Source organism: Lates calcarifer, linkage group LG10, assembly GCF_001640805.2.
Source record: "Lates calcarifer isolate ASB-BC8 linkage group LG10, TLL_Latcal_v3, whole genome shotgun sequence".
NCBI lineage: Eukaryota > Metazoa > Chordata > Actinopteri > Centropomidae > Lates > Lates calcarifer.
Genome location: NC_066842.1, coordinates 11,575,411 through 11,588,946, shown reverse-complemented (window position 1 = coordinate 11,588,946; position 13,536 = coordinate 11,575,411). Strand labels below are relative to the sequence as shown.

The window sequence follows — 13,536 nt, the reverse complement described above, 5'->3', positions numbered from 1 at the left end:
CATGTAATTAATGAAGTGTTGGCTTGAAGAAACTAGCCTCTCAGTCAGTCTGGTCCTTGTTGTTTTTAAGCTTTTCACACATCACCTGGGTCTTAATTTCCTCTTCCTGTTTGAGCACCTTCAGTCTAGTGCTTTCCTCCTCCCAAAGGAACAGGCCCAGCTTCCCAAAACTCCTCCTTAATTGCTTTCTAATTTTATTGTGCTTGGGTCTGTAATATTGAGGAAGATGGTTGTTGCAGTAAGCAAAAGGAATATTTGTGTGCTGTGCTGAGTGAATTCAAGTCACACTAAGAGCAGTTAAACTCCACAAATACTGAAATGTATGTGACATGACATAGCAGGTGTCATGTCCAGAATGCCTGACACAGCAAAATGTGCTCATTTGTCTTATTCAGTGTTCAGAGCTTTTTCCTTAAGGACTGTGGCTGAAATTTCTCTGAAATGTTCACCGAAAAAAATCATGCTTGAAAATTTAGTCGAAACATTTAGTCAATTAACAGAAAAGTAACTGGCAAATATCTTGCTGATCAATGTTCAGTTTTTCAGTGCTTCATATTATTTGAACTAAAATTGCTTTAGACTGTTGAACAACATCTAGTACTGTTGACCAGCGTCCAATCACCAGCATCCCGTGCTGGTCACCAGTGGCGTGGGCAGCTACATTACCTTTGGGGTTACTGCACATGCAACCCTAATTTGCAAGTATACATTTTGCCACTGGATGGGGACAAAGACACTGTCTAGTTTTAAGTCTCATACTAATGATGTAATTATCCTCAAAAGGTAATGGTTACAAAATTAAAAGCTCTTTTTATTTTTAGAATGTGTTTTATCATTTACAGTTTGACACCCATGCTAATGCGGTGGAGGAAAAAAATGGCAGACTTAGCCAGTTTCATGATCTGTGGTGTGACAGGTTAGAATAGTTTTGACTATGCAAGACTCAGTCATCACACCATGTTAACCACATTTGCCAAGATTGCATGCTCAGTGGTAGCATCAGTTGTAAAGATTTATCAATGTGAAATTTGGCTTTGATTCCAAGAAATCCTGTGAAACTTAATGAGTTTTTAAAAAAAGAAAACACATACATGAAATTGTCAAAAATAATGTATTTTTGGGAAAAACACAATTTCCACAATATGACATAAAACATGGACTCATTACAAACATTTATTTAAGAAAACAAATATTTTTACAATTCAGTCAGCAGAAGTCTTATAAAAAAAATATACAAATTAAAATAAAATATAATTTGAGGTGAAAGTCTTAAGGTTCACAGTGACATTGGACATCTCAGCCTGTGTGTCATCAAAGGACCTTTTGAGCAGCTTAGTACAGAACTACATTAATGCCTGTCCAACTTCAGTTACACACAACAAAAAACACCAACCATAATCATCAGGGTAAAAATCACTCTTTGCTATGATGACATACAAGACTGGCACACTATTACTGTAAACCTATATACATGTGGCTGGTACCGTTTGACAGTGAACCCCTTTTAAAATGTCCTCATGTCATTTGCTGGTTTCTACTTTTTTTTTTCTTAAAGGGAAACTACCAGTTACTTTTTAAACCAGAAAAGTGAATAGTGATGACTTAAAAGACAATAAATACATAACCTAATTTTTGCTTTAAGTTGAATTTATAAAAAGATACAACTGACATGTCTTTCACATAACCACAATCTAATTTGTGAATGATCCAAAAAAGCTGTAGGTGTCAAAGATAAGAGCTTAAAAACATCTACAGGATGCTGTATACAAAGCGTATCTAAAGAGGGATGTGCCCTGTGGCTCTGAAGTGAGCTGACCTCATTACAAAAAAGGAAAAAAAAAATCCAGTCTGACTTCATTCTTCAGGAGGCCAAATAGATATTTTGGGCTTATCAGCCTGTTGTTTACAAGTAAAAAAAAAACCCCAAACATTTAAAGGAACAAATTCAACTGTCACTGCACCCAGAAGTGACCAAAAACAAAACTGGCATAGCAACATTTTCATGGGGAAACTAGTCCTCAATTTTGAGCCAGCCTTTTTTATAATCTATAAGCAGCTCTAGGTAGTACTTCCACTCTGGCTCACTGTCATACCTGACCTCAAATATTGTCTTTAGAGGGTTGGTGTGGGCCTCATGGATACGCAGCACCTCTCCTCTATACCACACTTCTGATTTGTCGTCTTCTTCATACAGGTGGCGGATCCTCTTTCCCACCAGATCTGGGTAGTAGAACCTCATGGCCCCCCGAGCCCTCTGGACAGCTGAGCGCAGGACCCATCGCCTCCTGTGTTCAGCGCTGTGGCAGGCAGACAAGTAGGGACAGTATTTAATCTTTAAGAGCGATCTGCATTTTCTTTTAGAAGAGCTGCTCAGGGGTCTTAAGGCGTGAGAGAAGCTTCCGGTCCTCTGCCACCTGTGGGTTACTTTGGGGGTCCTCCTGTGAGGGTCCCTCTCACTGCTCACCTCTCCCTCCAAATCCTCAGTCTGTGAGATGGAAGGATCAGATAATGTCCCAGAGTCTGACACGGCTTGGTAACGGGCCTTTTTTCTGTTAAGGCCTTCGCTAAACATCCTTCTCAGTTTGAGGATCATGCCTGAACAATTCTTGGGTCTAACTGGAGATTTGGTTGGTCCTGAGGACTGAGTGCCAGGCTGGAGACTGGAGGATTCCTCTGTTTCTGTGTCACTGTGAGATGGAGAGAGCTCATCCAGGGTCAAAGGACACGTCCATGAATTCTCAGAAGTTGGGCTTTGTGGAATGAGTGAAGAATCCTGATCTGCAACCACGCCATCACTTCCTCTACTCTCACCCTCTTCCGGCTGATTGGCACTCCAGTTTCTCTTGCATAATTCACGCAGCACACCTCCATTTTCAGTCTTTTCCGTATAATCTGCCTCTTCCTCATCTGACAAACTGTTGTCTAGAAACATGCGCCTGGAGCTGCTCTTTACCCTGCCTTTTGTTCTATTCTTGTTGAATTCTTGTGATTTTCTTTCCTGGTCCTTCGGGTGTCTCTGTGGGTGTGGATCTGGGGGTGAGACCGGTGAGGCAGTGATGTCTGAAAATGCAGGAGTCTCCTCACTACCATCTTTTTCTCTGTTTGCAGGATCGTCCGTATCTAATCCTGCAACATAGGGAATACAGCAATAACGAGAGGTCAAAATAAATACATAAATATGCCAGATATATAAAAATGAAGTTGCTGACAAAATGGGAGGGTAAGAGTTTAAGAGTTTATAGAATTTAGTTAGTGATCAGGGAAAACGTGGACAGCAAATCAGAGAGGGATGTTCAGGATTTCTGATTTAAAAAAAAAAAAAGCCAGATAGCAACCACAAAGTCCAACACGCCTATACAGGTTGACACATCAGCCCTCCCATAGCGCTTATTCAGCACACAAGAACAATGAGAACCTATTCTATTAATATCAGCAGATATGGTGATTAGGCAGCATGATCCTCCACCATGAAACACCCTTTCTGCAGAGACAGAACAGAAGGCTGTGGGAAAAAACACGAAGGCTGGGAAAAAGTCAGCTGCTACGAGGGATGCTATCAGTCAGGAATAAAACAGCATTGAGGCAACGGTAGGACAAGGGAAATGTTCAGACACCAAAGTCAAGTGCTCCTGCATCACGTGAACTGTTAATAAAGTCAGCAGTGAACGGAAATTTGGTTAAAGCCAATTCAGTTAGCAAATGCGTGTGCCAAATAGAATAATAGCTATCAAAGGACACAAAGTAAAAAAAAAAAAAAAAAAAAAGGCAAAATTAAAAGGACAAGTCTGGTGATCTTCTATTTTTATCTAAAATGACAACAAACTTAATGAAAGCACCAAAACAAACAATGAATTAACCCCTATAACAAGTATTACCTGTGCAGCCACAGCCAATTCCACATACACCACTCTGTAGCTAAAAGTACAAAGTAGAGCACCAAATATGCAACTGAAAAAACTACAGTGCCCAGCTCTTCTAGGAAATCACTAAGCCAGTTTTTTTTAATTGATGAAACAAATGGGCTTGGAGCTAAGAGTCACAGAAAAGCTGGGGAAGTCATAAAATGTTGATAGAATAACACACTGTTGCTTTTGCTCTTTTCATTGGATTTGACTAACAAAACAGAACATCACCAGCCTGATCCTTTAAACACACATGGACAATAAATGGTTTTCACAATGGCGCTCATTTAGTCCCACTTTCCCTCTATGACATGACTAGCACCAATGGTGATAAGACAAAGATCACCGTCTTCTGAAAACGAACTTCTCTCCATTTCAAAATGTGCCAGTGCACAGTCTGATCCCTCTGTGTGCTGCAGGCTGTCACTTCCTTCCTCAGGTAGTGTGAGTTACCAGCCTGCCTTACACTTTAATAGTCCAGTAATGCTAACAAAAGGAAAAAAATCATGAAGAACAGTTTCATGTTTCCACACATTTTTCCAGCTCAGCACCCACCCCTCCACCCACCCATAATAAGTATAATGCAATCATGCAACTTCTTGTGATTTGTTATTGAAAGTTAGAAAAGACTATTCCTGCTTTCTAGTCAGGAAAAAAGCAAAGAATAGTGAGATTGAGGGACAACATAAAAAATAAATATACCTGGACTCTCTTTTGGACATCAGGTGAAGTTGATTCTGTAAAAAATAAATGGATTTTATATTGAATATGTATTGTTTATTTTGATCTGTTCTTTACAAAAGGGCCAATAAAACAGAAGATATGACCACTAAAAGACTGTTTGAGGGAAGCCTAGATACAGTTAACAGTCAAAATATAATGCTTTATAATAAAATCCAAAACAATCAGTAAATCACACATCTACCCAAGGGGGATTTCCAGAAATCTGCAAAAAAAAAAAAGGCAGGAAGTGCTGTTGCTTTGGTAGTCATGTTGCACATATCACATGATCAAATTATCAAACCAGAGGTATAATCTTTCAAAGTATTTGTCAGGAAACAAGGATTTATATCTGAAACACACTCATATGAATTATTTCTTGTGTCTTGTGATCTATCAGGGGTAAGAGTAAGAACAACTGACACCTCATCCTGACTTCTTTTTTTTAAACAAGCAGAGACATACTTTTCACTCATGACTGAGGCCTGACTAATAAACTGTACTTGACTGACTTCTCACTTATCACTCTTCTCACTGAAAAACACCAGTGGCCCAGTCTTATTTTAAAAGCCTTCGGTTTGTGTATGCATGCTCCTAAAATAAGTGTCCATTATCCATTCATTTCCTGTCTCTTTCATGAACATTTGTTTACTTCAGCGTTAGTCTGAAGCAGTGGTGTCCAGCATGCCCCATGAGGGGTAATTAAAACGACTGTTGCTTATCACCTCTAACACCTCTAATTTGTGTGGCCTGACAGTACCAAGAGAGACAAAATGCCATAATACCATCCCAGAGCAACAATAATTTGGAAAATAGATGGAAATATTGTAAGGACTAAAATAAGATGTTTGTAACCAACATTACATCACTGCAATGCTCATTTCCTTCCTTTCTTTGCAAGGAAAACATTCAATGCACTACACATATTCAATACAATTATCTCAGTAACTCTGAAGTGAATATGCACTCACCCAGATGTTTGCAGACACAGGTGTAATACAAAAGGTTGACCACGTCAGCGTAGATGTCAGGCAGGTGTTTGAGGGACATCAGTCTCCTGAGCCGGGAGGAGCAGGCTCGTTTGTGAAGCTGGATGAGAATCTTCTCTTCGGACAGCGTGGTGGGTCGCAGCTCCACTTTGTGCTCCTGCAGGACCTGGTCAATGAAGCCGCCCTGCACCATCGGAAACAGCAGCTCCTTCATCACCAGCATGGGGAGGAACACCGCCCCGGTTCGCATGACATGTGGGAAGGGACAGCGTTCCTGGGTGGTGTACTCCCTCAACCTCTCGAGAACCCTCTGGAGTGCTGACTTCATCTCCTCGTTGAGCCACGCCTCTCTGGCTTTTACCCCCAACAAACACGACACTTTCTGGACTTTGGTTGATGGGGAGGCAGGTTCTGTCAGTTCAAACTGAGACAACCAGGTTCTGAGCTCCTGCTCTGAAGAGGCTGACACAGATTTGGATATTAACTTGCAGAGGGAATGGTGCAGCTCAAAGAAATGCTTGCGAACTGGCATTTGGAGCTTTAGTTTTGGTATGGAATCAGTTATCAGCTGTGCAGGTGGCTTCTCCGTGGGTGGAGCGGAGCTGGAATGCTTCATATCAGGGAGAATGATTTTGTAGGTGGAAAGTTTAAGACACTGAGGAGGAATGTTTTTGAAATTTAGCTTGCTCTCAGATGGCTGAGGTGGGGTAATGGATTGAAGGGTGGCCACTTGTTCTTGAAGTGAGCATGTGTCGCCCTTAGAAAATGAATTCACCTGTGCAGTCAGCTCAATAGGTTTGGACTCATCAGATTTCTCATGTTCGTCTCCTAATGAGGTTTTACTTTCAGGTTCATCAGGTTCATATTTCTTTATCACCAACATGTGCCCACTGTCACAAGAGACACTCTCTTCAGGCTCTTTTTTGACTGTGACTTTGCTGCAGTCCTTTTGGTCCTTCTGACTAACAGGAGACTCTATAGTGTAGCCCGTTTCTGTTAGATCTACTTTTTCCACTTTAATGTTTTTGGGTTCTAAAATTTCTGCAGGCTTCTCTGTTGGAGTGACTGGACAGATTTCTTTAGGAGCTGGACAGGCGACAGGCTGCTGTTCATCTTGATCTGGCCTTTTCTCTTTGATGTCTGGCTTGGTTTTGACCTCACGGTGCTCAGACAACTGAACGGTTCGCTGAGGGACTCTGCCCGGAAATAACACTCCAGATGCCTGCAGGTATGCTTGGTATGGTGCCAGACTGAAGACATTGTCTATGACTGGCATAGGAGGAGAGTCAGTTTTATTTCCTACTTTGACATTCTCCATTTCCACCTTTTGTCGTTTCTTCGTGAGTTCCACTTCATATAAATCCCTGCCCTCTTCTTTTATTTTGACAGGTGAAGATGAGTGAGAAATACTTCTCTTTAGGCACCCTTTAAGAGCAGTGGTGCCTGAACTGGATGTAGGGCCATTGTGTTTACTTCCTGTTGCAACGGCAGGGGAATAAATAATTTTTCTGACATTTGCATTAGGTACAGCTGTGTGGATGCGATCTGAATTGTGACTTGGTGAACGGGGCAGCCATGCTGCTGGGGAAACAGGAAGGCCTTTTGGCTGTTTCGGGCATGTAACCTGAGTTTCACAGGAGGAATAGTCCATGAGTCTGTTCAAGCCAGGTGGTGGAAGGATGTGTCGGTCTATGTGCAGGCTGGACAGTGGGGAAAAAAATCTGTTCATTTGTATGCTGGGTGGTGAGACACCAGGTTGGCTTATGCATCTGGCAGGACTGGTTTGGTCCACACGCAGGAATGGTGAGGGAGGCTGTGATTGGTCAACTTGCCGGCTGGTGTTGGGTTTGTCCTTAAGTAAATTGGGTGCAGAGGCCAAGTGATGATCAATATGTTCACTGGATGGGGAAACATCTATGCGGTTAGTGTGAAAACCAGGTGATGCATGCTGCCTTTTTAGGGGCGTCCTGATTTGGCTTGCATTTAAATGAAATCTAGGGACTGCATAACATGGATAGTCAAAACCCTGCATAAAAGAATGATTTGGCAACGTTTCAGTGCTAGGAAAGGGCAAAGGAATTTCACCATGAAGCGACTGAGGCACTATGTAATGTTCCCGGGGGTTTGAGATTGTGTGTTTAAGAATAACAGGGACATCTTCTCTCTGCTTACTGCCAATATTTTTACACCGTGTGCTGTTTTGTACCTCCTCATTTGCCTGGGGATAGTAAAACACTGGGTGCTGTGTTAGCTGGCCATATTTGGACATGGGAGAGCGTTCCTGATAAACCTCTGAGGTCACATGCTCATATGTAGGATGGGAGGGGTATAGGCCTGGGTAGCCTCGGGGGGAGGTCCGTAACCGCTGACTCTGCTCACTTAAAGAACCAAACAGTGTGCGAGTTGGGGTGCAGGGGTAACTGCTGTAGTTTGGGTCAATCATAGGAGGCAAAGTCCTTGTTGCACTTGGGCTGTACGCCTCTACAGTCATCCTCTTCAGTGGTTCTGCACTGGGCTCAAACTGTAAACCTCTCTGTTGCAGCAGTGTGTCTTGTGCCTTTCTCTGAATAGACGGCCTTTCAGTGTAGTGAGCATCCACTTGCATCCAGTCATGCTCATATACGGCGTTTGGTATCCTTGGAGAGCCGTGCTCAACACTGTATCGTTGCCCTATCACACAGCCCAGTTCATTACAGCAGGGGTTATGTCCATAAACTGGTTTAGGAATTGCTAAGTAGACAGAGTTTTCGGATGGAGGAGATGAATTCTCACCTCCAGCTTTTTGTTTTCTAACAGCCACTGGGCTGCTGATCCCAGGACTTTTAGTGTATAAGGTAAAGCCCTGCTTCACAGGGGCGTGACATAGAGAGGAAGAATGAGAATGACTTTCCTCTGAGGAATTACTGTCTTGCCTGTAAATTACACGGCTTTGTCCCTCCATGCCAGGGAGGTGACTCACAGGACTTCTGCTATCCAGCAGAGAGGTCTTTGAGTTGCTCCAAGGAGAGGTGAACCCTGCTCCATCCTTTCCTCTCGGGTCATAAGTGAAGTAGGCCCCGCTGTACTGCAGTGCCTGCTTACCCAGGAAACCAGACATATTTTGTGGCTTTGACAGTCCTGCAGCTGCTATGGTCCCGTCGAATAATGGCATCTTGCTTCGAAACACTGGGTCAATGAGGGTCTGCATCGACTGGCTACTCATCGTGTAGTAACCTTGTTCTGATGGTGCACTAACAGGGCTCCAGATCTAAGAATATAAAAACAACAATTAGGCACCAGCATTTATTTTTAAATATTTATCCAAGTTTAATACAGCGGATTCATCCCTTTAGCTTGACATCAGACAATAGGGCAAGATACATAGCAGAAAGGTAAACTCTATGCACTAAAAATTCCTCAAGCTAGTTGTTATCAATGATGCTTCCTTAAAGGAGTCATCATTAGATAACAACTAGCATGAGGCATTTTCTCAACCTTGGCGGATCTTGTGGCTTATCACACGTATGTCACATGTATCCTTATCAGCCAATGGTGGCAAGAAAAGTCACAATTATAACTTCCTGCTTATGCAAGGAATTTTAGTGAATGAGGAAGGCTAAGAATGAAAACTATTTCCCACAGACACAGCTAATGTGATAGTTGCCACATGTTGCAATAAACAAACCAGCTCTGGTGGTGCAGCCTCCAGCATTACCGGTTGTGGTGGTGACCTAATGTCCATGTGTGATTGCAAGCAATCTTCACTTCATGGCCACATCCACAAATATGAAAAACTCAATTAAATGTCAGACTTTGTCACCATCCCATTGAAAAGGTTCAGTTTCACTTTTATCAGAGAAGAACTTATCATCTGATCTTGGTCTGACAGGTACTTCTCATCTTGTGTTTATGTTCTGAGACCCAACAACACTACAGTAGACTGTTTTTCTATTCTGCATTTTATAACCACAAGCCTTCAGTCAAACCATAGTTCCTTTTTCGTAAACTTTTCCCATGAAAGGGAGCAACTGACTATTATTTTCATTTTTCAATTAATCTGCTGATCGATCACAATTTTCCAGAACACATTACGATGACTTGACAGAAATAGCTGGAACCACTAAGTGGTTGAAAAAGTTACTGAAATGATGAATCTGTGATCAAAATGGCTGCAAATTTTTCTGTCCACCGACTAACCAGTTAATCAACTAATTATTTGTGTGCTACCTTGATGACATGTACAGTATTGTACTACAGTGTAAGTTCACAACAATCACCAGACAATTATATGCAACATCTATACAACAGGGTAAAATAAATGAATAAATAAATAAACTTTTCTGAGCTAGGATACAAAAGTACTTTCCTGTATTGTCTTTATTCTTAATTCTTTATTCTTCATTCTGTCTCTCTTGTTCTGTAACTGGAGCCACTTTTAAGGTGCTACAGCATGTGTGAGGTCCTTCTGACTAGGAGTAAATAGACAGATTTGTGATTTGTAACAGCACTTGCTGGTTCCATTAATGGTCAACTAAAGCACTTATGGAAAATAGAGTGCACATCAAACTTGGTGTCTTCAACAAGTCTGGGCTAACACCAATATTTATACCCAGTCTGATAGGACATAGTGGCAAATTTAAAAAAGTACCACTTTTTAAGAGAAATACTGAAAAATCCGCATCACAATTAAAGTGCAGGATGACATCTTTAAATTACTCCAAATCCAAAAGTGTGTGTGTGTGTGTGTGTGTGGCACGCATAGCCTCCACAATATTAATACATGCTCGTCTCCTAATTTTGGCTTTACCAAGAAGCACCTGAAGGCAGCACCGTGCACAGCGCAATCTGTGACACAGTTTGCGTGTACGAGGAGAAAGATAGATGACCTCATCACGTGATAAATTCGTGACTCTGCCACACAAGCATCTGCATGAACCGGCGAGGCCAGGACACACTATCAAACAGTATAAGCTATTTGTGTGTGTGCGTGTGTGTGTGTGTGTGTGTGTGAGAGAGAGAGAGAGAGAGAGAGAGACTTTTATTAGCGGTGTTGTTCTTCCATTGGTGGTCAGTGCTTTACTCCCTAAAACTAACAGATCATAGTACAAAATACCCCCGCTGTCTTTTGACAGGCGGCCAAATTCAGAGCATAACATCTGCCAGTATATGTTGAAATACTTGTATCAGATCCAATGAGAACATACATGTAGTTATGTGTACCAAAAAAAAGAAAAGAAATAGTATCAGTGACATATCAGCAGGCTGTGATGAAGGATTAGTGAGCACTACATTCTAACACTATAACCTCACATGGGCCTCATTAAGACTAAATCCAGGCTGGTGAGAGCTCACTGCCCCGCACTGCAAAAAGATGTTATCAGTTCATCCTGTTGACACCTCTCAGCAAAGTACAGAACGATGGCTTATCTGAGAGGAGAAATGTGGTTTGTGTGCATGGAGGAAACTGCGCAGAGGTGTTTTCAACGGACTGAAAGCCGCACTCTGTGAAGTGTGAGCGTGTTTATGTGCCTGCATTACGTGTGTGTGTGTGTCCCCACTCCCAGAGCTGTAGGGCAAGGGTGATGGAGAGTGTGACTTCCGAAAGCAAACTGTCCAAACTGACAGAGCCTCAAACCACGTGGGGGAAAGTGTGAAGGGGGACCCCCCCACACACACACCCACACACACCTCCCCAAAAATAAATTAATTCTAGTTTATTTATAAGTTATTGGTCATTAATCGGATAGCGAGTTAGTCTGCCAGGGCAAGTTGATTGTTGTCAGCAAGTTCACATGGCGTTAAAAAAAGACATCAGTTTCCGCCAGTTGGTCTCAAAGCAACCCATACAAAAAGACTCACGTCCAGGCATGAAAAACGGAACTTCAACTCTGCGAAAAACTTTCTTCTCAGCTTATTTTTGATAGCCGGGCAAGTTACGGCCTTTAGGGCACATATGTTTGCCGGAGGAGCAACATGAAAACACACAAGCTCCTTGTCCTGCCTCCACGAACAGCTGCTCAAATTAACAGGATGCAAATAATATGAAAATAATACATGGCAATGCACAAGAGCTCGACTGCCAGACACAGTGCGAATCATTTCCATACAGGCTGCGAGAGTGCCCTAAAAGCACGGTCAAACTAAAGCCACAGTGTGGCTAAAAACAACACCGTTTCAAATACTTGCGAAGGGACGCATTGATTTGGCAGTATGAAATAGTTTCACATGCTTTCTTAGAAGACGCACCCGTGCCTTTGCAACTATTTGTTGCCACTTTCCTTCCCTTTTCGCACTTTGTGTCATAATCTGTCGTCAATTCAAACACAAGAAGACTGAGCAGTAAATAACTTCTCTTACCTCGCTGCTGTGATGGCAATCAATAATTTCCACAAAGACTCCATGAAACACAGCTTCTACGAAACGAGGAGATAGCTTCTCCTCTGCTCTCGTTAGTGGACTTGTCAGCCCCAATGCGCCAAAATCCCACGAAATGAAAACGAAGGCCTCCCAAAAGGTTCGAGCGGCTCGCCCGAAGTCCACGCGGCTTTTAGAGAAGTTAACAAACAGAAGAAAAGACAAAAGGGAGGAGGATGGTCTTTGATCAATAGGCGGAGTCACGCCCTCTGTCTATCCACGACTTGTTTTCTACACATGTGATGTTTTCCTCGTGCTCACTTTCTCACTTTTATTGGCTGCGTGTATCCTGATGTCCGCCTGCCAATAGGCTGCCAGAAAACGAACTTAGAGTCGTGTTTTTTTTTTTCATTCATTGACAGATAACACAAGTGTGCGCTATTGATTTTTTAAAGCTTAAGTTTCACTCCGTTTTCTGCTGTTTCCAATCCAGAGTTTTAGTTCCTATCCATCACCAAAAAGTAATTTGACATCTGACATCAGTTTTAGTCTTTTGCGCGCACCCTTGTATTTATTTTTTTCACAAATACTTTAAGAGCCCTGGACCTGGATTTAAAATGATCCCATTGCAGATTTACATTAAAATGAATTACACACTGACTCATGCCTCTGCATAGACAAATAAGGGACAGAGAAAGCCGAGGATTAGGAGTACACATCTGTAATGATACCTGCAACAAGAAAATTAGTTTAATAATAATCTGGTGACAGCATTATCCCATTAAAAACACCATGGTTGGTCTGGTTACAGGACAGGTACAGTGCTGTAGAACTGGATCATTTCCTACTCATCTACCTTTAATGACCTGAGCTAAGGAAGAGATATTGAATTTAAAAAAAATAAGAGCGTAACATAACTTATCTTGAAATAGTTTGTAAAGACAAAATTCTGCTGTGGAGGAAGGCTCTAGTACAGATTCACTATTTGTTGACCTCATCCTAATGTAGTTAATGGTTGACTTCAGTTGAGTTCAGTTGACCAAAGTTAAAATCAGGTCAGACATTATCTCAGTCAGACTGTGTTTTACCTCTTCTCATTGATAATGCCCCACATTTGGGTTTGTCTCTGAGTGCTGACATACACATGTACAACACAATTCATTTACACTGTAACAGGACTAGTAATGTAATATTTGACTCAGTAGCATGCCTGGTGCTTTCATAAGGTCATTATGGTGAGATACAGACAATCCAACATCGTCGTGAACCTAAATTCTTCCACTTGATTTACCCTCTGAATGAGTTCATTTCTTGTTGCACTTGCATCATACTGGTCCCTCTTCACCTGTGAGTTGGAGGCTAATTTGCGTGTCCCATGGGGCTGCCACAGCTTAGTCTAGACAAGTTGGTGGCTTCCATCAGTCCCTGTGGCCTCGCAGGTAAAGAGATGCTCGTCAAGGGGGTTTGACTGAGGAGAGAGGAGGCAGGGACTTCTCCCCACAGATCACTCTCGCATCTCCCCCACTTCCAGTTACCATGGCATTGAGGCTTAGGGCGAACCAACACACGGCATCAAGGGGCTAACAGTATGC

At 42.2% G+C, this 13,536-nt stretch overlaps 1 protein-coding gene across 1 annotated transcript; it reads right to left on the bottom strand.

Annotated features, from left to right (window-relative positions):
• Positions 1–1,092: 1,092 nt before the first annotated feature.
• Positions 1,093–12,262, bottom strand: lg10h15orf39 (linkage group 10 C15orf39 homolog). The gene is made up of 3 exons (XM_018681103.2): positions 11,948–12,262; positions 5,594–8,858; positions 1,093–3,126 (listed from the first exon to the last, which is right to left on the bottom strand). Exons 2-3 carry the CDS (start codon positions 8,811–8,813, stop codon positions 2,012–2,014), a joined length of 4,335 nt encoding a protein of 1,444 aa, XP_018536619.1. The 5' UTR covers positions 8,814–8,858; positions 11,948–12,262; the 3' UTR covers positions 1,093–2,011.
• Between the last annotated feature and the right edge of the window lie 1,274 nt (positions 12,263–13,536).

Bases quoted from the DNA above. Each gene is read 5' to 3' on its own strand.
- lg10h15orf39 (XM_018681103.2), bottom strand. From the start codon at position 8,813: ATGAGTAGCCAGTCGATGCAGACCCTCATTGACCCAGTGTTTCGAAGC. The intron at 3,127-5,593 runs GTGAGTGCATAT...CCTATGTTGCAG, and splicing joins CTGTGTCTGCAAACATCTGG to GATTAGATACGGACGATCCT.